Consider the following 26,266-nt stretch of genomic DNA (forward strand, 5'->3'; position numbering starts at 1 on the left):
GTTTTTTTTGTTTTTTTTTCCTTTCTAAGCCTATCCATCCATCTGAAAGCCATCAGATGGCTCTGTAGGAAGAGTGAGGTTTGGCACCTGAACCCCAGGCAGAATCCCTTGCAAGCTTAGTCCAGGGCTGGATGACTGTCAGTGTCTGGCTTGCTCAAAGTGTCTGGGGAACAGAGGGTCACTCTCTCTGTCAAAGGCATCCTACTAATAAAAAGCAGTAAGAATAAAGCTAACACCAGTAGTCAATGGCAAAACAAATAGGAAAACCCATCTGGAAATTAAGACAAAAATATTCATATAATTAAGCAAGTATATAGAATCACCTGGTTGGTTCCCATCCTTTTGGACAAGGCAAAATTTCTCAATCTACTTGATTTAGAAATGAGCAAATGTTCTCTGAAGGTTTTTATGGCCACCTGCTCATCATTAGGGATTTGGAACCTATTACCCAGAAAGAGGCTCCACTGGAGCCATGACCTCAGAATCCTACCCTCAGGGCACCGAGGTTTGGCTTGTCAGAGGGCACACGTTAAAAACAGGAATCTGGCAAAAGTTACCAGCTCTCCTGCGTTGACATGCATTTGTGTTTACCTCCTGACTGCCTAGGAGTGTCTCTCTGAGAGGAATCAGGTTAATAGCACCACACACAGCTAGTCTGATGAGAAAAGTTTTATGTGGACAATACCAACTGAACAAGAACACCATAAACAAGGTAGGAAGCATAGGCTTAGCCAGGAAAGCTGCCGCAAGGAGTAGGCGTGGAATTATTCAGGAGTGGTTTCAAATACCAATACCATAAACACAAGTCTAATTTGGAACCTGGCTCTTTTTAAGTGCCAGAGGAAGTCAGGGGAGAAACCATGCATGAAATAAAAAATATACATGTATACACAGAAACACCTATATTTTCACACTTCTTTCGTTCATTTTCCCCACAAGAAACAAATCAGATGAAGGAAAAGCCCAGCCTCTTTTTCCTAAAGTCCCTATATTTATTATGGACTTGTTAGAGAAGCCTCAGATGGGTCTTGGATTCAAGGAAGCAGACTTCACTCTCTTCGGTGCCACGCATCCCTGACCATTTACCAAGGGAACGCGTGGAACACAGGTGGGACCATCCAGAAGAGGCGAGAAAAAATATGGCTCACTTAACTTATCCATTATACACAAGGGTATCAGTTTCTCCAAATACTTTCACACTTGGTCCTTCACTAGGTTCTTAGCAGACTTCTCACCTGCAGCAACAGAGCTCAGACAAGCTGTGAGACAGAGAGGAAGGCGGTATTTTGATCCAGCACCCACTGGGTCAGTCACTTTACCCAAGACAGTCACACGTGCCAGCCCCCAGCAAGTCCTCAGGGGCCCGCAGCTGCTTGCTTGGTGGAGTGGAAGGCTGGGCTTTTTCTCTCCCTAGATTTCTCCTTGCTGCTGCCGCTGCCGAGCTCTCTGCTGTTCCCTCTGGAACCAAGACAGCTGCTGGGCGTGTGTGTGTGTGTGTGTGTAATTTATTGTTCCACTGCTGCTGGCTCGTCCCCGGGCGCTGGCTTCTCAACCTGCGACTCTGGAGGAATCAGATACTGGACCTCCTCCGTACTGATGGCTACTTTATCTGGCTGGAGCCACCTCTTGAAATGTTCCAAGGTGCTAGGAAAGAGCAGGAGAGAAGGGTGGCTGCATCAGACCTCACTGGTTAATTACTCAATGATTATCTCAGTTACTCAAAGACTGCCTTCCCGCCCACCACCAATTTCTTCCTATAATTGTTTTTCACTGCTAAGGTGGGGAGCACAGATACTCCTCTGACAGCTGTGCATCCTGGCAGCTCCGTGGCATAATTTACCCCCTAGTGGGCACTTGGGCGACAAGCAGCACCAGGCCGCCTTCAAATGAATGCAGAGTCTCTGAAGGCTTGATGAGAACAGCTAAAGAGCTTATGCCTCAGTCCTGTCTTTTTTTCCTCAAAACTGGAGAGAAGAGAAATCGTCAAGGGGAGGAAACATTCAAATAAATACCAAATTATTAGTGAGGCAGAAACCTGAGCATCTTGAAATCTCTTATACCTGAGGTAGTCTGAGGCTTAATTATACTTACAGCACTTAGTTGTACTAAACACGATTTTTCGTGTGTTTCTGTTTGTTTAGTTCTTTCTACAGCAAGATGCCAAGATGGAAACATCTGAGTAGCAATGTTCCCCACAAAGGAATGCCACTATGCCAGGGGGCTCTTTTTTGTTTGGCTCTGTGGGGAGGGGGAAGTGTCCCCCTCCCACCTTCCTTGAGTACCCAGGATATCTCCACCCTAAAGCTATTAGACATTCACGGTAAATTGCAAATGACTAGGAATAATATAAACCTCATTCTGTGCTCTTCAATAGCAAAAAATCGTAAGCCAAGAAATAAGGCCATAACCAGCAGATTTTAGACACCTAAAATGAGGGAATCATGTTGTGGACAGTAGGATTTCCCAGCCCATTGCTCCCTTGCCAAAAGCATGCCATAAGGAGGGTCACACATCTGGCCTTCACATATGTGAAGAACCACACAATTCCACTACAAAATGGACTGTGTTTAAAACATAAACTTTGAAGTTTGAAACCAAATGCACGTCTACTGTTTCCTGGCGCTTGTTCTGAACACTGATAGAAAGAAGCATTCCCACAGATGTGGGCTCAGGGCGACAGGTGCCCACAGCTCAACAGCTGCCCATAGCTCAGGGGACTAAGGTGCTATGTGGGCATTTAATCTTCATCTACCATACTTTTCAAAAATTGTTTCAATTATTTCTATAAGGAAGGGAAACCCACATTATTTTAGGTATTAATAAATACACAGAAACATAAGCTTGAGTCTTGGTGCTGATCTAATTTCTGAGAAGAATTACTATTTGAGAATTATGCAGGAGAAAGTTGTCTTTTCTTCTCAGAACTGGAGAGGAAGGAAATATTGAAGAGGAGAGAATATAATACCAAATTATTAGTGGCTCAGAAATCTATGCATCTTCAGCTTTTGTGTTTGGGGCAGTTTAAGGCTCAATTGGGAAAAGAAAAGAGTAAAATGTATATTATTTTCTGAACCCTCAGAGGGAAGCTGACCTGACCTTAGATGCCACACTCATTTCTGAAGGATCTGGGGGCACGCTGATGCAATATTTGAGATAATGTAAGTGAAAATACTTTGCAAATTAAAAAATAAAATGTAACCATGAAGTTCTATTCACATACTGTCCATGATTTCAGCAGCAGTATCTTCATCTGATACCATGGGACTCTCAAAATCACTGTTAATGCTATGATGTAAACTTAGGTTAAGTCATATTCCCCTAAGACCTTGTGTTAAAATTCAGGTTTTTATTTCCCTCACTGATTTTCATTTTGAATAATTTCTTACTGAAGTTTAAAATTCTGTTAGGAAGAATAATATTAAGAAGAGCTAACACACAGTACTGACCCTGTGCCAGGCACTGTTCTAAGTGCTTTATACATAGTAACTCATTTAATGCTCATAACAACCCTATAAGGTAAGAGGTACTACTCCTGCTTTACAGAGCAGGAAGCTGAGGCACACACAGGTTACTCACCCAGAAACATACAACCAGTAAGTGGCAGAGCTCCTATCCCCAGTGTCAAGCACCATCCTGCTCTTTGTGGCAGAATGCCCTCTCCTCCTTTCTGCATCCAGCCCATCTGCAGATACTGTTCTCCTTTGGTATAAAACCAGACCCCAGAGGGAGCTCAATGGTCTTTCAACTCCTAAAGCACGTTGTCACTTCCACTCATCTGGCTCTTTTCTTATGCTGCCTCGTTTTGTTAGGTATGTCTACATATATATTTGTCAGCTCTCCCCACCTAGTTCTGAGGACCAAAAAAAGGCTCTAAAACGTCTTTACATCTCCCCCCCTTGCCTATGACATCAAGCACAGTGCCTTCATAGTAGATGCTTAAGAAATTCATTCATTTGGTCTACACAAATTTGAGTGTCTACTCAAATTTGACAGAAATATGACAGAAACTCTGTAAGGCAGTGGAGATTGATAGGTAAGAAGACTTGGTTCCAGTTGTTGATTGATTACTACTTTCTCAAGCACAGTGTGTACTTAAAAATGAATACAATAGTTTATTCTCAACTCTGTTCAACCTGTGATCAAGATGTAGGTGGGGGGGGGGCTTCCCTGGTGGCACAGTGGTTAAGAATCCGCCTGCCAACGCAGGGTACACGGGTTCGAGCCCTGGTCTGGGGAGATCCCACATGCCGCGGAGCAACTAAGCCCATGAGCCACAACTACTGAGCCTGCGCTCTAGAGCATGCGAGCCACAACTACTGAGCCCGTGTGCCACAACTACTGAAGCCTGCGCACCTAGAGCCTGTGCTCTGCAACGAGAAGCCACCGCAATGAGAGTCCACGCACGGCAACAAGGAGTAGCCCCTGCTCGCCACAACTAGATAAAGCCTGCACGCAGCAATGAAGACCCAACGCAGCCAAAAAAAAAAAAAGATGTAGGTGCGGAATTTGCTTTTTGGCAAAAATACTCATTCCCCGGGCTTCCCTGGTGGCGCAGTGGTTGAGAGTCCGCCTGCCGATACAGGGGACACGGGTTCGTGCCCCGGTCTGGGAGGATCCCACATGCCGCGGAGCGGCTGGGCCCATGAGCCATGGCCACTGAGCCTGCGCATCCAGAGCCTATGCTCCGCAACGGGAGAGGCCACAACAGAGAGAGGCCTGCGTACCGCAAAAAAAAAAAAAAAAAACTCATTCCCAAAAATCTGCCACTGGACTAAGCAAATAAAGCAACCTTACAAAGGATGATTTTAGCTCAGAAAAGCTGATGTTGATATCAACTTATATCTGGACTCAGATGTCGCTCTCCCTGACTTCTTTAGAGGAAGAGAAATGCTTTCAGTGAAATAGACCGTCACCTGGAGCTGGACTGAGAATCAATTACCTCTCATCAGAATCAAGTCCATCCACAAAGAATTCTGATGCTAACTTCTCCTGGAGGAACCGATCCCAGCATTCCTTCTTTGCTTGGGCCAGGGTACGAAGCATGTCCTTGGAAGTCACTTCCTGATGTAAACCTTTGATTCTTCTCAGTTTCTTCTCTAAAGAGAGAGGAAGTTGAACTTAACAAGGAAAGTGAGTATGAAACAAAACTAATCTAAAATGCAAAATGCCAGACTTCCCTCGAGGTCCAGTGGTTAAGACTCTGCGCTTCCACTGCGGGGGGCACGGGTTCAATCCCTGGTTGGGGAACCAGGATTCCGCATGCCACACAGTGCGGCCAGACAAAACAAAACAAAGCAAAAATGCAAAATGTCAACTTAAAAATTCTCTCACTGATGAGTACAAGCACACTCCCTGAAAAAGAGCTCATTTTTTTAAGGAGGACAAACCTACATTTTTCTTTTTCCATCCCAATGCCTTCTCTCTGCATTGTACCAAATAACTGTTAAATTGTTTAACCCCAGAAAAGGAGTTTATAGGTTCTCATAAATAAATTGATGGCACGGTTTCTTTGAAATCACAGAAGCCCAGCAGGTATCTCTCTAAGAAATGCTTGTTTTCCCTGGCTTGACATGTGTATACTATTTTCTTTTTTCAACTCCTGAAAATAGTCTCTCGGAGGAGTAAATGGCTTTTTTTGTTACAGTGTCATAAAGTGGTTTCCAAACCTCATGAGAAAGAATTAGATAAAATGAAGAGAGATTCGTTGGTTCATTAGACACAAAAATTGACTTGATGAGAACTCAATAATAAGAGACCTTTAAGATCTCTATGTGTGATTAAGTTCTTGATTAAAGAAAAGGAATCTCCCAATGTTTTTTTTGAAGGTTGTTCTGCTTGTGGCCTGGATGTTGGAGCCTAACAAAAACAAACATCTTGTAATCCCTGTGAGAGTGATCCATTATGGCTTCCTGGTGATACATGTTTAGTTACTCTTCTTTGCATTTTAAGTATAACTGATGAACAGACAGCCCCTTTAAAAGAATACAAGTAAGGGTATCACCATTTGCCTTCTGCCTTAATTTAGTCTTGCCTCTAACTATAATAAATAGGTAAATGATGACTTTTTGGAGGGGAGGGGTGGACATCAAGCCCACCAATAGAAACTTTATGATTTGCAATCTTGTTTTCATTTCTAAACAAGCCGCATCAGCTGGAACCCACTGATCAAAACAAACACCTTTTGTTGCTACAAGTTACCACCAAAAGCTCACCCATGGAAAAAAAAAAAAAAAAACTACAGTTGATAAATGTTAAATATTTGAGAAGTTTTTTTCTCCTGGAGGATGGGTAAAGGATTATGTATATCTCAGGTTGAACTGGCTAAAAGTTTTTAATTGTTGCTCTTAGTGGATTCTCTGATATAAGTTTATTTGGCAATAAAAACAATCTTTATGTTGTCAGGCCTTGATTGTCAAGGTGGGAGGTAGTCTTTTGGGCTGGAAAAGGTCTTCCCCTTTCTGAGGGTGCTGAGTCCCTGATCAGATGTGATCAGGCAGAAATAGGTGCCTTGCATCCTCCAAACCCGCTTGCCATTATCTTCCAGACTCTGCCAAAGGCAACAGGAATCCCTCTTATTTTCTTCAGGGGAGGACATTTTAATCATCATCTTAACTGAGTTTAGAAAAGATCCGTGGAGTTTTAACTTTCTGAACCAGTCTTCACCAATCAAAAACATCACTGAATCCATGAAAGTTTCTTATATGCCCTGGGCACAGAGCACCAACAAGACGAAGGATCTGGTTCTTCAGCTTCCTAAGACTGTGGCTTCTTCTCCTATCATCATTAAACAGATATTCTGACTACAACAGAATTGGTAACCTCCTCGGCCACTGCTGCAAGTATTACTATACTATCTCTGGTGGCTTCCCAACAAATTTCATATTACACCCTCAGCTTTCTCATTAGCCATCATTCCACCTGTGTTTTTCTCATATTTTTTTCCTCCAGTACATCATTAACCAAATTCCTTCTATTTTTCCAAGAAATTTCTTAGCAATCATGTAAACCCTATTCTGACTCTTCTTTCTGTCCTTCCTCAAATGCTTCTTCTTCCTGAATTGCCTTTCCTTCCTCAAATAATTATTCTCAGGTTTGGTTTTGTGACATATTGATGCATCTCATGGATGTCTAATAATAAAGGTTAACTCAATTCTGAAGATTGGCGATCACTGCCCAAGACTGATATTTGTCTTTCCCCTAGCACGGGACAATCTGAATCTCTTTCCTGTGTTAGGAGTCTCTCTAAATACTTAAGGAAGGCCACAGGACAGGGCAGTGAAGATGTGTTCAGGAAATATTTAAAAACTAAAATGGCTAACAAGAGGCAGAATGAATTTTATGTCAATATACTCCCATCCCAACCATCAATCTATTAAATCTATTTCTCAAACTGTAGCATCATAAATCCACATGTAGCTCTGGGACCATGACCTTCTTCTTTTAGGATGCATAAGGTATGACACTTTGGGGTTATCTGAATACATGGGCCACCAAGAGTGAACAAGAGTGTCCTACAGAATGCCAATAAATAAAGCAGAATTGAGATGAAACAGTCAGAGGCAGGAGATGACAAAGACTGTTAAGGGATGTACAAGGAAAAGGGGGCTCCTTCCCAACAACCAACCTGAAACCCCCCCCCTAGAATTACATCTGACAGATACATGTGGTAAGGACAAAAAAACAAACAAAAAAAAAGAGAACAGAAAACCAGGTTTGATGTAACAGAACTTCAACATGCTTCCTTAAAACCACCAGCTTCTGATTAAAAAAAAAAAAAAAAAGCCATCTAACTTACCTAGAGATGCTAAATACACTTCTGAATCCTGTAGGGGAGCCCAAGGCTTTACAGTTGGCTGCACAGCAAAGTCTGGGGCCTCCCTCTGGCCTGTGCCTGCAGGGTAAGAATCCATAAAGGAGTCTGAGAAAGCATTGCTGGCACTATCCTCTTGGTCAGGATGTGGCAGACAGGAACAGATTTCAGCCCAAAGATCCGGGCCAGGTCTTGTAGTTGTAGAGTCAACGTTCTCAAACATTTTCATTTGGAATCTGAGCTGAAAAAACAGAAGCTCAAGTGAATAAGGACTGACTTAGGAAGGAAGGTAATAGCCTTTTATCAAGTTTCTCTTAACAAAATTTAAAATGTCTTCTATTACATTCCTATGTTATTGAGAAATAGATGACAAAAGGGTAATTAGGTTCCTCTTCTGGCTCTGCACTCAGGTTGTTTTCATAATGAAGTTTGTCTTTTAAAATGGAATTTCTTTTTTTATTAATTAATTAATTTTTGGCTGTGTTGGGTCTTCGTTGCTGCACGTGGGCTTTCTCTAGTTGCGGCAAGCGGGGGCTATGCTTCGTTGCAGTGCGCGGGCTTCTCATTGCAGTGGCTTCTCTTGTGGAGCACGGGCTCTGGGCACGTGGGCTTCAGTGGTTGTGACACGTGGGCTCAGTAGTTGTGGCTGGTGGGCTCTAGAGCACAGGCTCAGTATTTGTGGCACACAGGCTTAGTTGCTCCGCAGCATGTGGGATCTTCCTGGACCTGGGCTCGAACCTGTGTCCCCTGCATTGGCAGGCAGATTCTTAACCTCAGTGCCACGAGGGAAGTCCCTTAAAATGGAACTTCTATAAGCCAGACACAAAAGGACAAATATTGAATGATTCCACTTATATGAGGTCTATGCAGTCAAACTCATAGAGACAGAAAATAGAATGGTGGTTGGAGGCGGGGATGGTAATGGGAGTTACTGTTTAATGGGTACAGAGTTTCGGTTTGGGAAGTTCTAGAAATAGATGGTCGGAATGGTTGTACAATAATGTGAATGCCACTTAACAGTACATCTATAAATGGTTAAAATGGTAAAATTTATGTTATGGATGTTTTAACACATATACGCACACACACACAGAGGAATTTCTAGGACATTTCCAGTGAGGACAACCATTCTGCACTTTTCTCCAAATATCTCCAAAATGCAACCACTCTGTCCTCAGCCAATTAAATTCTGTTTTCAATAGGATACAGACTAAAGGCCCTGCACAGTTCCATATACAGTACACCAGGATAATAAAAATGCTGCTTGGTGAAAACTGTCGGAGAGTACTGTCATATGCAAGACTCATGTGCTCATTACATGGTGACGCTGGGCTATACGGCTCGTGTTCTTATTTTAATAGAAAAATGGAAAGACAGACATTGTCATCATTTTACAGATGAAAAAACTGAGGATCATGAGGGTAACTTGTCAAAGGCACATTACTGATACAGAGTGAATCCCTGATTGGAAACCAGACCTGTGACGCTCCAAAAGCCATGTTTTTACCCATTATCACTCTGCCTGTTTGGGACTCTATACTGAAAGTAGCCTGAGCAGAGGTAAATGGGAAGGGCTACCCACAAAGCCCGGGGGCTTTCGTAACTATCTAATCTAATAGGATGAATTGACACCTTCTTACAGGAGGGACCTTTGAGATTAGGAAGGCTGCCTGGGAAAAGGTCTGAATAATTCCAGGAGAGAGCGCCCAGCCAGCGCAATGGCCCGGAAGTAAAAGGGCCAGATATGTGACGGAGTCCCTGTATGAACTGATGCCAAGGGTCACAATGAGGCTCCACCCCTATACCGAAGTCGTTTGAACCCACCCACACCAAAACTTTGCTAGCATCAGAGCCCTGGTCCCCTGGTCCCCCGGTCCCCCGCAGGAAGTCCATACCAGCGCGGAAAACCCTGATGTCCAGATCTCGGGCCTCAGTCGCTCAGGCCTCAAGGACTGGCCAGGAGGGACGACTGAGGCCCCGAGGCACCTCTGTGGTATCTCGGAATGCGGCCGGAGCCGGGGATACAAAACGCTGGGCACCCCCGCGCCTCTCCACCTACCGCAACCGCCGGCCCCGCAGCCCGCAAACGCTCAGCTCAGTTCAGTCGCTGGCAGCCTGGGAGAAATAGGGAGGCGGAGTTTCTAGGTGACGGATCCCTGGAGTCCTCCAACCACCTCCCAAACTGGCGATGTTCTGTGCGTCAATTGGTCGAGTGGAGCTCAGCAGGGTAAGGAAGCGAGAAGCAGAGGGCTAGGAAACGATGGGCGGGACTGTTGTTGCCTGGAAACGGTGGAGAACACGCCCTGGGCCCCAGTCTTCCCAAGGGCCAGGTAGATTCGGCTCATATCAAGTGCGTTACAGCCGCGCGGACGGCGCTTTCCACGTGGTTCCCGCTCAGATAGGGAAGCCCAGTTTCCAAGGCCTTGACTTTTCTTGGTTACCTGAGCAAGTTAATCTCCTCGGCCGTTCTCTGGGCTGCTGTTTGTCCCCGAAAATTTCAGCCCTTCGATACGCAAATTAGAGGACTTCTGCTCCTCGAATGGGGTTGGAAGCGATTACTTTCCTTACTCTCACAGGAGATCCAGGTCCCGTTCACCAAGTTATGTAGCTTTCCCACATTCATTTAGTCAATAGACATCAGGCTCATGCTGTGTTCGAGGCATTGTGGTAAGCGGGAATTCAAGACAGGTAAGACTTGGTATGGGTCCCAGCCTTAAAGCTTAGGAGGAAGCGCCATGGAGAGAGACAAGTTGACAAATAACATCAAAGAGTTATAGAGGATATGACGGAAGTGTGGCCAGAGTACATAAAGGAGAGAGTGGTCATGGGAAATGTGTGTCAGAAACTTTTTTTTTTTTTTAAAGGAGATGACCTTTGATATCCTTCAGGGGTTATCCGTTCGTTGAGATGCAACCCTCCCAACCTGATCCCCAATTTCCAGGGCAGGTTACTGTCTCCCAAAAGACACATGTGAAGAAAGACATCAGCCAACCATCTGTAGAAGTAGCTTGGCTGAGGGTATAATCTCTAGATGTGTCCAAAGCCAATCAATGTGGCTATGGTGGTAATAACTACCACCATGTGAAAGGGAACTACAAGGTACTCTGTTACATTTATAACCATTCTTAGAATATGCAAACAGAAGGAAGTGGAAAGCAAGAAGGTTAGAAAACAAAGGAGCAAATAATAGGCAAGATTTTGGCAGTGCTTATTCACAGGGAATATATGAGGATGGGCGGATCCATAGAGTCCTCCAACTGCCACCGGACCTGGTGACACGAATCTGGTAGCATCTGATTCATAGAAAGGATCACTGCCATAGATTTATGGGTGCTTCATTGAGCTGCTCCATGGCCTTTCAACTCACTTATGAAGTTTTCTCTAATTTCCTGCTCACCAAAAAAACCTCTTGATTTCATATTTGGCCTCTTACATATCTTGATACCAGGATGAGGGTGCCTTTAACAGTAGGCACAAACAGTGGCTGCTATAAAATTGAATACACCTTTTAACTTAAAATTACAGTTGTAAATTTAAAAATGGTCACCCTTAGCGATTCATCTGTGTCCTTTGAGTTTAATTAGTGTGTGCACTGAATAAATCCAAACCAGATCCTGGACTTGCAAAGCTGAAACCATAAGCCCTGGTGATCTCCCCCTCCCCAAGGACTGTTCACACTGGGAAGCCACATGAGGGCAGTCAGCATCCCTCTATCTTAGTCTCTGCTTTAACCACAATGTGATTAGCACAAATATGTTTTATATTTGTTTCCTCAACCAGCCTAGGCCTTCACTGAGGTCAGGAACCATGTCTTTCTTACCTCTGTATCTCTAGAGCCAAGCGATGCTTGGCAAATGTTCAAAACTTGTTTGGTGTCTGAATGTTTAAATTAGAACCCTCATGGTCAAAGACCACACTGAATTGGAGCTAGACCTTGTGATTCACTCTTCAGTCCCTTCTCCAAGTTGCAACCAGGGTAATCTTTTTGAAATGGAGATTAGATCATGTCACACACACACACACACACACACACACCCCAGAAACTCTTTCCCATTGCTCTTAAATTAAAGACTTAAATCCTTATCACAGTAAGTTAGGTGGAGTTCTTAGTTCAAACTATAGAGCTCATTCTAGCCAGTTTAAGCAGTAAAAGGAATTAATTAAAGCTGCTCTGTACAATAAAATTTCTGTGATGATAGAAATGTTCTGTATTTGAGCTGTCCAATAAGGTATCCACTAGCTTCATGTGATTATTGAGCACTTGAGATGCAGTTTCTGTAACTGAAGAACTGAATTAAAATTTTTTTTTCATTTTAATTAATTTAAATAGCCACAGGTGGCTAATGGCTATTCTATTGTACACCACAGTATTAAAGGATATTAAATAGTTCACAGAATCTCAAGATGGACCAAAGAGTCAGACTTGGGGTCTATATCCACTGAGTAAACCTCAGTGTCCAAACCTCACTGAGGGATTTCTCAGGGAGCACCCCAATGCCATTGAACATAGACACTGCAGCTGGGCACTGGACACAAGAACTTCCCCCACTCTTAGTCCCCCAAATCAGATACCTCCAATGCTATCTTGTCAGACATGTATTCCACACTGTGCCTGCTTCCTCTGCTATATGCCTCTGAACCAAAGGTTCTGCCTGATCAAAGGAGCCCAGGTGATGGATGCCCAAGTTGCAAGGGAGGCTGGGAAGGCCAGTTTCTGAATTCCACCTCTTGGAGGCAGTACTTAATGTGGGAAATTCCCCACACAAGAGTGTTGAGAAGATGCTGGCTGTCCAAAGGGTACGACAAAAATCTACTTTGCGTGGTCTATAAAAGTCCTTTTCAAACTTTAATATGCAAACAGATGATCTGAGGATCTTGTTAAAATGCAGGTTCTCACTCAGCTGATCTGGAGGGAAGGAGGAAAAAGATTCTGCGGTTCCAGCAGTTGTTGCCCATGTTGCTAATCCACAGACCACATTTTGAGTATTTAAAAAAAAAACAACGTTATTGAAATATAATTCACATTCCATACAATTCACCCTTTTGTCATGTGGCTGGTTCTCAGAGGCCTTGGCTTCTCTTGATTTGGATGTTTCTGAGCCTGTTCTCCGGCTCTCTTGTGAATCCTATGAGGCACTAATATCCTTTCAATAATTCCGTCTCTTATGAAGTTAACAGAAGTTGGTTTCAGTACTTTGCATTTAAGAACTCTGACAAATACATCTTCTGATCTACTTGGAGTTTTAATCTCAGGACACGAGCATATGGGAGGCAAATGGGAGATCTCTAGTCCTTCTCATGCTGTTAGGGAGAAGGACAAGTGTAAAAACATTGCTTCTGAGATGTGTGTGCTTAATTACATATATAACAGCTTTATTGAGTTATATAAGTCACAAAATATACCCTTTAAAGTATACAACACAGTGCTTCTTGGATATTCAGAGTTTAGCAATCCTCATTTTGTTTTGTTTTGTTTTAAAATAACTTTCAAGAGTCTTTCCAGACTCAAGGGACGTCGAGCATATCTACATGGAATCTACACTTAATGAATCATTCTCACAGCCTCTCAACTCAACTCACTCTGCTCACTCCTTCACTCCTATTCTTAACGCAGTCCCGCCTCGGCACTAGGCGTCACTGATTGGTTGGTGCCGAGTGACGTCATCAGAGCGCGACATGGCCGCCGCGGTTGGGTGGTCATGTGGCTGGGCGGCCGCGTGTGGCTCCAGGTTTTTGGGCGAGTGTGCTTCAACCTCCGGCGTCTCACCTTTGACAGGACTTGGGGTGGCCGTAGGGGCCCCATGGCGGAAACACTTTCGACCAGGGCCGAGGCAGCTAGCGGGCTGGGGGCTCCGGCTCAGCAAAATGGAGATGCGGGTGGCTACGCGAGGGGTGAGCAGCCCCCAGGGCGCCCGGAGCCAGCGGGCCCAGGAGTGGAGCCGGCCCCGGGGCACGCGACGCAGGCCGCAGGGAGCGGGGAGCAGGCCGCGACTGTAGGCCCGGGCCCCGGCAAGCGGAAGAAGCGGCGGGGAGCAACCGGGGAGCGCGTCGTGCCGCCCCCGAAGAAGCGGCGGGCAGGCGTTAGCTTCGGCGATGAACACTTTGCCGAGACCAGCTACTACTTTGAGGGCGGCCTGCGCAAGGTGCGGCCCTATTACTTTGACTTCCAAACTTACTGCAAAGGCCGCTGGGTGGGCCACAGCTTGCTGCACGTCTTCAGCACCGAGTTCCGAGCCCAGCCTCTTGCCTACTACGAAGCCGCGGTCAGGGCAGGACGCCTGCACCTCAACGAGGAGCCAGTACAGGACCTCAGCGTTGTGCTCAAGGTGGAGTCCTCATGGGGCCTGCCCAAAAGGGGGCAGGGTTTTATTTCATAGTTACTAGGGCATAGGTACTGGAGTAAAATCGGGGTAATTCTGAAGCGTTCTCATTTTCACTTGGAACACTCTTTTAGCGCCCCATCTCCGCAGGTAGACAGCCTGTATGCTTAAGAACTCAGCCCACTTATCCCCTCCATCAAGGCGTCTTCGGTGTTTCCAAGGGACAGAAGTTGTAATTCTCATAGCTCCTTTTACGCACTGTCTTGTGGCACTGGTGCTTATGACTTTCTACCTTGCGTTGTAGATCTCTATACAAATAGTAATAACCGAGACTATCATTTATATCTCCTGACTGTGTGCTGGGCACAGAGTTAAGCATTAGGTACTTTAACATTTAATTCTAATGACAAACCTGTGGAGTAGATACTGCCACCTCATTTTACCTGTGAGGAAGCTGAGAAAACTAAGGTAAACCTCACAGAGGTAAGGTAACAGTGCCACTTCCAACGCCTGTGTCCTTATAACTTCTGCTTAAATTATTTATCACAGAGCCTGATAAGATAGAATTGTGAAATGACAGAGATTGAGACTAGAATTGTCTAGCCCAGTGCTTTGACTCTTTAAAATTCCATCACAGCTGAGGTACCAGACACCCTTGTTATTAACACTGCCTCACCATAGTTGTGAGGGGATGCAAGGCATTTGGAGAGTGAGTGGTTTGAATCCCCTCTCCCATCCCAGTTTTGAGAAGCAGAGGTCTGGACTGACCCTCACATTTTACAGATGAAGAAACTGAGGCCTGGAGAAGTTAAGTGACTTTCCTTAGAGCATACAGTAGGCCTATAGCAAATCCAGGTGTAGAGCCCAAATCTCTGGACTTAGAGCTTGGTGTTTGTTCAAGGTCACAATAAGTGATGATTTATGGAGGTTTTTTTCCTTTATTTTAGAAAAATTTACTTTTCGAATATAACTTTGTGGTAGAGAAAATACGAATAAGCAGAATAACAACAAAAATCCATACTCTTACCACCCAGGGATATCACCGTTAACATTTTGTGTATATCCTATGAGTTTTTCAATGTCTGCTATCTACCTGTATGTCTGTGTTTTTGCAAAGTGAGACTACACTATGCACACTGCTTTTTCTGTTTAAGGATGTACTGTGACCATTCTTCCATGTCAGTAAGGAAGAGGGGAGGAAGCTGTGTGTGCTGCTGACTGATTATAGGTGGCTGGACCCTGGGCTGACTGGTTGCCTATGTCATTGGCAGGACAATGACTTCTTACGGAACACAGTGCACAGGCATGAGCCACCAGTTACAGCAGAACCCGTCCGCCTGCTAGCAGAGAACGGAGATGTGGTGGTTGTAGACAAGCCTTCTTCCATTCCTGTCCACCCCTGTGGCCGCTTCCGACACAACACGGTCATCTTCATCCTGGGCAAGGAGCACCAACTCAAGGAGCTACACCCATTGCATCGGCTTGACCGCCTTACCTCTGGGGTCCTTATGTTTGCCAAGACAGCAGCCGTCTCGGAGAGAATTCATGAACAGGTTCGGGACCGGCAGGTGAGCCAAGCTTTTGCCTCCTGCAGGCCACCTTCTGACCTCATGAATGCTCTGTGTTGAAAGGGTGTCACTGAGTTCTAGATCTGAAGTGAGCCTTCGTGTTTATCTGGTCATGCCGCCTATCTTCAGGAAGGTCAACACCTAAAGTGCCAGAGACAGGTTATTATCTCTCATGTTTCAAAAGATCTTTAGAGATGGCATATACTGCCTCTCAGTAATATGCTGTTTTGAAGATTTAAAGTGCTGACAGGCTGAGCAGGGTTTTTAAGACTGTGGTGAGAATCTACTTGGTGGGAAGAATTCTGGATGGCGTTGGAAGATGCTTGGGTAGAAGAGTTAAATGGTGGTGATTGTGGTCTTGAGACTTGTAATTCTGGATCTGATTGTAATATATTTATTGTTTACTGTATACCAAGCTCCAGTACCAAGTACGTTAGAGCCCAGCTGACTGAATCCGTATAACAGCCTTGTTGGTGTAAATGCTTTTCTAATCAAACATTTTCCAGACAAGTTAATGGGATTTAAAGAGGCTAAGTAAGTAATGTGCCTAGGATTGCGCAACTGGCAAATGGTGGAGCTGGGGTTTGAATCCTTTTCTGTCTGACGCAGGTCCATTGTCCTCACTGCAGAGGGTTTGGGCTTCATGCGTTTAGGCTTTGTGCTGACTTTCTCCCTCTCCCCTCCTGTGTAGCTGGAGAAGGAGTACGTGTGCCGGGTGGAGGGGGAGTTCCCTGCCGAGGAAGTAACCTGCAAGGAACCCATCTTGGTGGTGTCCTACAAGGTAGGGGTATGCCGTGTAGATCCTCGGGGCAAGCCCTGTGAGACAGTGTTCCAGAGACTGAGCTACAATGGCCACTCCAGTGTGGTACGGTGCCGGCCACTCACAGGCCGCACCCACCAGATCCGAGTCCACCTCCAGTTCCTGGGTCACCCCATCCTCAATGACCCCATCTACAACTCAGTCGCCTGGGGCCCCTCCCGAGGCCGAGGCGGCCACATTCCAAAGACAGATGAGGAACTACTGCGGGACCTTGTGGCAGAGCACCAGGCCAAACAGAGTCTGGATGTGCTAGATCTCTGTGAGGGTGACCTGTCTCCAGGACTCCCAGACTCTACAGCCCCTTCCTCAGAGCTGGGCAAAGACTGCCTAGGAGAGTTGGCTGCATCTGCCCAGAAGATGGATGGAGCAGTTGAGGCAGGCCCTCAGGATCTGGACACAGTGCCCTTGGCATCAGGGAAGGCAACGGAAATCGATGTCGTGGATCAAGAGACAGACCCACTCTGTGCAGAGTGCCGGCTAGTGCGACAGGACCCCTTGCCGCAGGACCTTGTGATGTTCCTGCATGCCCTGTGCTATAAAGGACCAGACTTCGAGTACTTTTCACCCATGCCTGCCTGGGCACAGGATGACTGGCAAGAGGACTGAGGGCTGTGGCCAATGGAGGGATTACTTCTCAGACTGGAACGGGGATGGGCCATGAAGTAGGAGTTGACCACATGGGGTGGTACTCAGACTTTCTCAGGGGTGAGATTGGGCTCTTAAAGGACCTGCTCATACTTGCTACCTCCTTCCTTCTCCCTCCAGCTAGAGTTTGGGGACTTTTTGGTTTGTAAAATAGATCTCTTTTTCTAATACCTTGTGTGTCTGGTTTTCTTACTAGTCTTTTTGGTTTTTTAATTGAGGTAAAGTTCACATAACACAATTACCATTCTAAGATATACAGTTTAGTGGTGTTTCATACATTCACAGTGATGTGCAGCCATAACCTCTTAATTAGTTCCAAAACATTTTCATCACCCAAAAGGAAACCCGTACTCTTTAAATAGGTAATCCCCATTTCCTCTTCCTCCCAGCCCCTGATTCCATTCGTCAACTTTCTGTCTCTATGGATTTGCCTATTCTGGACATTTTTTACAAATGGAATCACATAATATGTGACCTTTTGTGTCTGTCATCTTTTGTTTAGCATCGTGTTTTCAGGGTTCATCCCATTTTGTTTTTTTGGCCACGCCATGTGACATGTGGGATCCTAGTTCCCTGACCAGGGATCAAACCTGCGCCCCCGGCATTTGAAGCACGGAGTCAGCCATTGGACCGCCAGGGAAGTTCCCTGAGTTCATCCAATTTATAGCACACATCAGTACTTCGTTCCTGTCTATGGCTGAATAATGTTCCATTGCATGGTTATAAACCACATTTTTATATCCATTCATCGGTTGACGGACATTGGGTTGTTTCCACCTTTTGGCGGTTGTGAATAGTGCTGCTATGAACATTTGTATACAAATTTTTGTTTGAATACATGTTTTCTGTTCTTTCAAGTACATACCAAGGAGTGGAATTGCTGGGTCATATGGTAATTCTCTGTTTAATTTTGGGGGAAATCACCAAACTTTCCCACAGCAGCTGAACCATTTTACATTCCCATGGGCAATGCACAACGGTTCCAGTTTCTCTGCATTCTCACCAACACTTGTTATTTTCCATTGTTTTGATTGTAGTCATTCTAGTGGGATTGAAGTATTATCTCATTGTGGTGTTTTTTTGTTTGTTTTTTTTTTTTGCGGTACGTGGGCCTCTCACTGTTGTGGCCTCTCCCGTTGCGGAGCACAGGCTCTGGACGCGCAGGCTCAGCGGCCATGGGTCACGGGCCCAGCCGCTCCGCGGCATGTGAGATCTTCCCAGACCGGGACACGAACCCGTGTCCCTTGCATTGGCAGGCGGACTCTCAACCACTGCACCACCAGGGAAGCCCTCTCATTGTGGTTTTGATTTGCATTTCCCTTGTAACTAATAATGTTAAACATCTTTTCATGTGCTTGTTGGACATTTGTGTATCTTCTTTGAAGAAATGTCTATTCAAATCTTTTGCCCATTTTTAATTCAGATTGGCTTGTTGTTTTTGAGTTATAAGAGTTTTTATGTATTCTGGATATAAGACCCTTAAAAGATACATGATTTGCAAATATTTTCTCCCATTCTGTAGGTTGTCTTTTCACTTTATTGGCAGTGTCCTGTGATTCACAAAACTTTTATTTGTTTATTATTTATTATGGTAAGAACACTTAACATGAGATCTACACCTTAACAAATTTCAATGTGTACAATACGATATTGTTAACTGTAGGCATGGTGTGGTACAGCATCTCTGGAACTTAAGTATCTTGCGTAACTGAAACTTTATACTTGTTGAATAGCAGTTCCCCATGTCCCCCTGCCCCCAATCCCTGGCATCATCATTCTACTCTCTGCTTCTATGTGTTTAACTATTTTAGATACCAGGAAAGAAAAACTCATTTTCCTTTACTCACAGAATACTCTACTTCAAATATGTGGTGGTTTCCCCACATCAAGCAATTCTCTGACACAAGCTGGGTGTCCTACACTGTAACTCATCTCTGACACCATCTACCTGGAGATAGGGTCAGATGCCACAAGTTAAGGACTTGGTCCCACAAGACTTTCCCCAACTTCAAATGCCAATGGCAAGTCCAGATTGTTACCTGTGCTTCTGACCCACTGTGAATCAAAGGTTCCCACAACCGCCTCCTCAGGTTCAACCATTTATTAGAATGGCTCACAAAACTCAGGAAAGCAGTTTCCTTACTCAATTACTGGTTTATTACAAGGGATTTTAAAGGACAGGAAAAACAAGCAAGATGAAGAGATACACAGGGCGAGGTCTGGAAGGGTTCTGAGCACAGGAGCTTCTGATACCGTAGAGCTCAGGTGTGCCACTCTCCAGCATGTGGATGCCTTCTTGCTCACCAACTCGGAAGCTCTCTGAACCTTGTCATTAGAGATTTTTAGGGAGGTTTCATTACCAAGGCATGACTGATTATATCATTGGCCGTTGGTTATTAAGTCAAACTCTAGCCTTTCTTTTCCAGAGGTTGGAGTTTGATGGTGGTGCTGGAAGTTCCAGGGTTGGTTCCTCTGGCAACCAGCTCCCATCCTTAAGGGTTTTCCAAAAGTCACTGCATTAACATAAACCTTTTTTTGGCCGTGTGACAGGGCATGCAGGATCTTAGTTCCCCGACTGGGGATCCAACCCGTGTCTCCTGCAGTGGGAGTGAGGAAGGGGCATATTTTGGGGTGACATTTTGGTTTCCCTCAGCTGGATCATATGGTATTTCTGCTTTCAATTTTTTGAGGGCCCTCCATAGCGGTTGCACCATTCTACAATTCTATCAATGCACAAGGGTTCCAATTCTCTACATCCTCTCCAACACTTGTTACTTTGGTTTTTTGATAGTAGCCATTTTCCTCACCCAAAAGGAAACCCATACTCCAAATAGGCCATACAAATGGCCAACAAGCATATGAAAAGATGCTCAACATCAGGACAATGCAAATCAAAACTATCAAAGATATCACCTCACACTCATTAGGATGGCACATACTGAACAGTAGTGTGGGTGGAGAAACACATTGAGTTTATATGCTTTTAGTGGTTCATACTGGTTGTTAACCACCTACTATATGCCAGACATCATTTAGTTCTGGGATACAGAAATGAATGACTAGGCTCTGCCCTGATAGAGCACATATGTTTAAGTGTGCAAAATACAAAGGGAACAGTGGACATATGGCATAATTCAGTCTGGAAGTGCCAGCACTGATTTCCCAGAGGAAGAGGCGTTTAACAATGAGTTAGAATTTGCCCAGTAGAGACATGAGAAGGATTCCAGGTAGAGGGGAAATGTAAGAGAAGGCAGGCGTATTCCAGAGCTAGAGAAGATGGAGGCAGCACCCAAGGAGAAATGTTTTGGGGACTTTTGGCCCTCTGGTCTCAGTGTATGATTCACTGTCACTGACTATGGAAGTCTTTGCATGGCTTGTATTTCAACAGGGCGCTCTGAACTACAAAGCATAGAAACAGCCTGGGTAAGACAAGATTCACATCGATCTGAGTATCTGCCCAGCTTTGTGAAAACTCTTATCTCTTTCATCTCTTATGAGCCAACCAATTCCTCTTATCATTGAGACCCTCCTTAACTCAGGAGCTCTGGTTTCCTAGGACTGGCAAAAATCAGATGCCTGGTAAAACTCATTCATTCAGCAGACATTTGAGTACCAACTGTGTATTAATTTTATACCAGACTCTGTTTATATAATGGTGAATAAGATAGATATGGTCCCTGCTCTTATGCAGTACACAGTCTGCAGTGTACAACATGATGTGGGGAAGACCAGTAAACAGTTAACATACAGGGAGGTCAATGTTCTGTGTGATGGGAGGAGGAAGGGGGCAGAGGCTATCTCCATACCTAGTCTGTTGTCTTCCAGGGTTCTGAATGGGAACATTAACCTTTGCCCATTTTCTTTCCCTCTCTAGTCCTGTTTGTCTTATTCGCATTCTTTTATTCAGCTTCAGAGGTTCTTGAAGTAAGGACACATGGATGGGCTTGATAGGGTCCCTGGATCTCTTGAAATTGTATGCAAAATTTTCTGTATGCATATTTTTTTCTGAGGAGTCTATGTATTTCAACAAATCCTTCAAATCTGCATTGTCTAATACTAGCCATGTGTGGTGATTTAAATTTAAATTAATTAAAATAAAATTTAATATGCAATTATTCACTTGCACTAGCCACATTTCCAATGTCCAATTCACTTGGTCTATTGCACAGCATATGTGGAGAGCACTTCTATCATCACACGAAGTTCTATTGAGCAGCATTACTTCAGTCTCTATTGAAAACAAAAATCCCTGACTACCATGACTCCACTAGTCTGCAGACACTTAAGAAACAGGGGTTTTGTGTGCGTGTGTGTGTGTGTGTACGTGCACATGCATGTGTACTTCCACCTTCCACATGCTAGTCAAGTAATTGGTCTCTGTGTCAGTCAGTTACTGTGCTAGGTGCTAGAACAGTTGTACAGAATCTGTGAAAAAGTTATTGCCCTTAAGGAGCTCAGGTTGAATCCAGTTGATCTTTCCTCTAGTTAACAGTTGGCTGGACTTGAATGTGTTTTTTTCCCCTTGTAAAATGTTACCCTTTTTATTTATTTATTTTTAATTTATTTGTTTTTGGCTGCATTGGGTCTTCATTGCTGCGCACGGGCTTTCTCTAGCTGTGGTGAGCAGGGACTACTCTCATTGCGGTGCGCGGGCTTCTCATGGCAGTGGCTTCTCTTGTTGCAGAGCACAGGCTCTAGGCACGCGGGCTTCAGTAGTTGTAGCACATGGTCTCAGTAGTTGTGGCTTGTGGGCTCTAGGGCCCAGGGCCAGTAGTTGTGGTGCATGGGCTTAGTTGCTCCGTGGCATGTGGGATCTTCTCGGACCAGGGCTCGAACCCATGTCCCCTGCATTGGCAGGTGGATTCTTAACCACTGCACCATCAGCAAAGCCCATGGTACCCTTTTTAAAAATTTAATTTTTATTATAGCCCCCTCTCCTTACCCCTACTCTGGAGGTAACTACTATTAATAATTAAATGGTCTTTTTATGGACTGTTTTCTCTTCATAGATACATAAATCTATCTGTATTTTAAAATAAAAATGGGATCATGCCTTACAAATTTTTCTGCAAGTTGCTTTTCTCTAGGACTTTTAAAAAATAATAGCTGCCTTGTGTTCCATTGTGTGACTACACCATACTTTAATCCATCCCCTATTGTTGAAATTTTAGGTATTTGCAGTTTTTCATTATTACAATCTATAGTGAACATCCTTATATCCTTTCACACTTGTACACGGTGCTTCTGTAGAGCAAATTTTTAGTATAATTGCGGAGTTGATAGCTTTAAATACTGATTGATAGGTAATACCATACTACCCTCCAAAAAGATTAAACCAATTTACATTCCCATCAGTAAGTAGTGTGAGAGGTAGAGGCAAAGGCAGCTGAATGTAGTGACTGAAACGGCTGGTTAGGCAACTGCATTTTCAAGTTTGGCTTTAGTTCCAGCTGTGTGTTGTAATCATGGGTTTCCCAGAAGGTCTGTATCTCTCAATGGATGACCTAGGTTTGCTTGGGTTAGTCTTGCTCCCAAAGGCTTAGTTTAGAGAAAATGGGCTCATTTCAAAGCCTCTTTAGGCTTTGAATCACTGGTCCTCAGGACTGAGGATTTTCTAGAACACAGAATTACTGAAAACATATTATTGAATTATTGAAAATGGAAGCAGAGCAGCTTAATGAATGTGACCAGGTTTGGGATGGATAAGTTTATTGGAGTCAGAGGTATCATCACCAAGGCACTCATTCTGCTTAGAACACTGCTTTGCACATGGCAAACAATATTGTTATGATTATGACTATTGCTTTCCTCCCCTCCAAACCCTCTGTGTACCCTCCTTTTCCTTTCATTTGAAGCTTGTCCATATTTTCAAAACTGTAACATTTTTATCAGCCATTAACCACATCAAAACAGTTAAGAATTGCCTACTAAAGTTGACCAGTGATTCCACTTGTACCTATATACCTAGAGGAAACACTTGTATATGTACCCCAGAAGGCATGTATAAGAACATCCACAGCAGCATTCTTTTTTTTTTAATACATTTTATTAATTTATTTGTTTTTCGCTGCCTTGGGTCTTCGTTGCTGCGTGCGGGCTTTCTCTAGTTGCGGCGAGCGGGGGCTACTCTTTGTTGTGGTGCGCGGGCTTCTCAGTGCGGTGGCTTCTCTTGTGGTGGAGCACGGGCTCTAGGCACGCAGGCTCAGTAGTTGTGGCGCACGGGCTTAGTTGCTCAGCGGCACGTGGGATCTTCCCGGGCCAAGGCTTGAGCCCGTGTGACCTGCATTGGCAGGCGGATTCTTAACCACTGCGCCACCAGGGAAGCCCCAGGTCAGCAGATATTTTGTTGCTCTTCTTACCTGTATTTTTGTTGAAATTCTTTCCCCTTTCTTTCCTCCCCTTCCCTTCCTTCCTTCTTTCCTTCTTCATCTTTATCACTTCCTCCCTCCCTCCCTTCCTTCCTTTGCCAGAAATTCTTTCTGTTAGCAAAGCAAAGAATGACTTGGTTGTGATATACTGTATGCAGTTTTACAGTCAGATATGATATTCTATGAATGGGACTTTAAAGGTCAGAAGTACCCTCCCCCCTTCACTATCACTTACTTTAGAAATAATATCCTTTGCAGCTCACTGCTGAGCAGCCTAGCACGTGAACAGGAGCACAAGCTCTGGGGCCAGGCTGCCTGTTCAAATCCTGGCCCTTCCACTTATCATAGCTTTGAGCAGGTTACCAATTTCTCTGTGGTTCACTTTCCTCAGGTTTAAAATGAGGGTTTTATATATATAAATGAGGGTTTTATATATATATTTATATATGTAGCAGCATTCTTATAATAGCAAAAAACTGGAGACAACTGAAGTATCTGTCCATAAGACAATAGATAATTATATATTCAGATAATTGTATAATAAGCAGCAGTAAAAATGAATGAATTATATGGATAAAACAGTGTTGAGTGAAAGAAGTCACAGAGGAATGATTCCATTTATATAAAATTCAAAAACAGACAAGACAAATATATATTCCTAAAATGTTATATATATGTATGTATGTATATGTATATATGTATATTTGGTAAAGAAAAGTAAAAGGATGAATAACACAATATTCAGTGAAGTAGTTTTCTCTTTGGTGGGAGGATGCGAGCAGGGAGGGGCACACAGGAAGCTTCAAAGGTCCTAGTAATATTCCATTTCTTTAGCTGGGTTGTATATAAATTGTACTGGTTTTATGCTTTTAAACTATACATACACAATATATTACATGTATGTATTATATCCTTGTATGTATAATACCTTTCAAGGTAAAAAAAATTTTTTTAATCGTTAAAAGATCTCTCTCTTTCTTTTTTTAACCTTTGGTTATCTCTGAAATAGTGATTCTCCTGGTCACCCACTGCACAACTCCCAAGGTCTATTTGACCTCCATGCAGCTGGTGGGTACCACTCCCAAGTGCCTCGGCCATGGGTCGCTTTCACCAGCGATGGAAAAAGAGCACCATATGTCTGGAATTTTGGAGACAGTAATGATAAGCAATATATAATAATTTGCAAAAGTGACTGACCACTTTAATATGCCTTAGCAGATTCAAATAATGCTTCTTTATCATAACAGAGCTGAGAGATCTAAAAGCAGTTTAGAGTTTTGATATTCTAGATTTGGCATACTTTCAGACACAAAGAGAGCCCTGTGCATTGCATTTCCTAACACTTTATTAATGTTACATCTAGACACAAAATTCTTGAAAATACTTCATTAATTCAAGTAAACAATAAATGATACAATTTTCTGGTTCCTTTTTCTTGTAAACTTTCCAACATTTGAAATGGAGTAAGAATAGCTTTATGTTTCATCCTAAATGCTAAATTGTCCAGAATCAGAATTGAGGCAAAATTATAAGGATTAAGAATTTTACAAGCAAAGGAATGTTAAAAATTGCCAGAAAATCACCAGAAGCTAGAAAAGAGATGTGGAACAGATTCACTCTCACAGCCCTCAGATGGAACCAACCCTATTGACACCTTGATCTCAGACTTCCAGTCCTCAGAGCTATGAGATAATTTCTGTTGTTTAAGCCAAAAGAAAAATAAAACTAAGTCCTACATCATGGGCTAAAATAAAGGTTGCCTCTGTTACTTGCTGGGTTATACCAAAAAAATGATTACTGACAGTCATTGAAAGGAGAGTTGATTTTAAGTGATCCTTGTAGTGAGTACATAGAAACTACTGTCAAGGAGCTATTTCAGTTTTCTGAAAGCAAAATTTTATTTTAGGTGTCAAGTTTCTATATTATTCAAGTATTTAAAAATCAGAATTTAAAAATCTATATCTGTATTAGCTATCAACAGAAAGTTGATCATTGAGATGACTTGGAATTGTTACTGGTCTGTTGTTATCACTTAGTACGCTGTCATAGTTCAGAACAAATATAGCCTTCATTTGTCCGTCGTAACTTTCTAAGCATTAACTGAAGGCATCTGATCTAGAATTGATAAATGTAAATTAAAAGATTCAGGTAAAAATACTTAAGAAAGTCAGAATCTTTGAGAAAGCCAGAGGGGAAAAAAGTGCTTAGAGTCAATGACCTTTTATTTAGCCCAAAGAGAAATATGAAAAACTTACTACTCCATAGTACCAAAATCAGAAAAGGAATTATTGCTTCTAACTCCATGGAATCATCAGTCATGTCCTCAGGTCCTTCATCCATTAATTTCACCTACTGAAGTTGGGCTTGACCCAGTTTTACTTCATTCTGGAGATTTCAAATGAATATTTGAAATTTGAAATCTGGGGCATTGCTCATCCTCACTGTGATGAGAAGGAAAGGTGTGTGTAACTGGTTCTTGCTTGCTATCTATCCATAGCTATCTTTGCAGAAGATACAAAGCATGGGATATAAGCAAGTGTTATTCCCCCTTTCCCCTAGTCTATTGGCATTTATTCACTTTGTCTTCCTGAAGAAGTTTACTATAAACTAGATTTCAATTTTTGCTCTATCGATCTTCAGTATGAAAATATTGTTTAGTTTTCAGCTTAGTAGGCATTCCCAGAAGTTGTTATGGCAACATGGATGTTTTCATATGATAGCATGCAGCTGAGGGA

General features: G+C 43.5%; 2 protein-coding genes across 4 annotated transcripts; one reads left to right on the forward strand and one right to left on the reverse strand.

Moving 5' to 3' along the window:
* Nucleotides 1-654: 654 nt before the first annotated feature.
* Nucleotides 655-10,020, reverse strand: CCDC32 (coiled-coil domain containing 32). 3 transcript variants are annotated; one of them, XM_019935292.3, is made up of 4 exons: nt 9,870-10,020; nt 7,796-8,051; nt 4,940-5,096; nt 655-1,644 (listed from the first exon to the last, which is right to left on the reverse strand). In XM_019935292.3, the coding sequence occupies exons 2-4, from the start codon at nt 8,037-8,039 to the stop codon at nt 1,506-1,508; spliced, it is 540 nt and encodes a 179-aa protein (XP_019790851.1). In that variant the 5' UTR covers nt 8,040-8,051; nt 9,870-10,020; the 3' UTR covers nt 655-1,505. The 3 variants fall into 3 exon arrangements, with proteins under 3 accessions (XP_019790851.1, XP_019790853.1, XP_019790852.1); XM_019935294.3 differs by having other exon boundaries at nt 7,796-8,046; nt 9,870-9,988; XM_019935293.3 differs by lacking the exon at nt 9,870-10,020 and adding an exon at nt 9,706-9,857.
* Nucleotides 10,021-13,460: 3,440 nt separating this feature from the next.
* On the forward strand, nt 13,461-17,333 carry RPUSD2 (RNA pseudouridine synthase domain containing 2). The gene is made up of 3 exons (XM_019935295.3): nt 13,461-14,136; nt 15,402-15,698; nt 16,390-17,333. Exons 1-3 carry the CDS (start codon nt 13,510-13,512, stop codon nt 17,122-17,124), a joined length of 1,659 nt encoding a protein of 552 aa, XP_019790854.2. The 5' UTR covers nt 13,461-13,509; the 3' UTR covers nt 17,125-17,333.
* The last annotated feature ends 8,933 nt before the right edge of the window (nt 17,334-26,266 follow it).

Source organism: Tursiops truncatus, chromosome 2 (genome assembly GCF_011762595.2).
Source record: "Tursiops truncatus isolate mTurTru1 chromosome 2, mTurTru1.mat.Y, whole genome shotgun sequence".
Lineage (NCBI taxonomy): Eukaryota > Metazoa > Chordata > Mammalia > Artiodactyla > Delphinidae > Tursiops > Tursiops truncatus.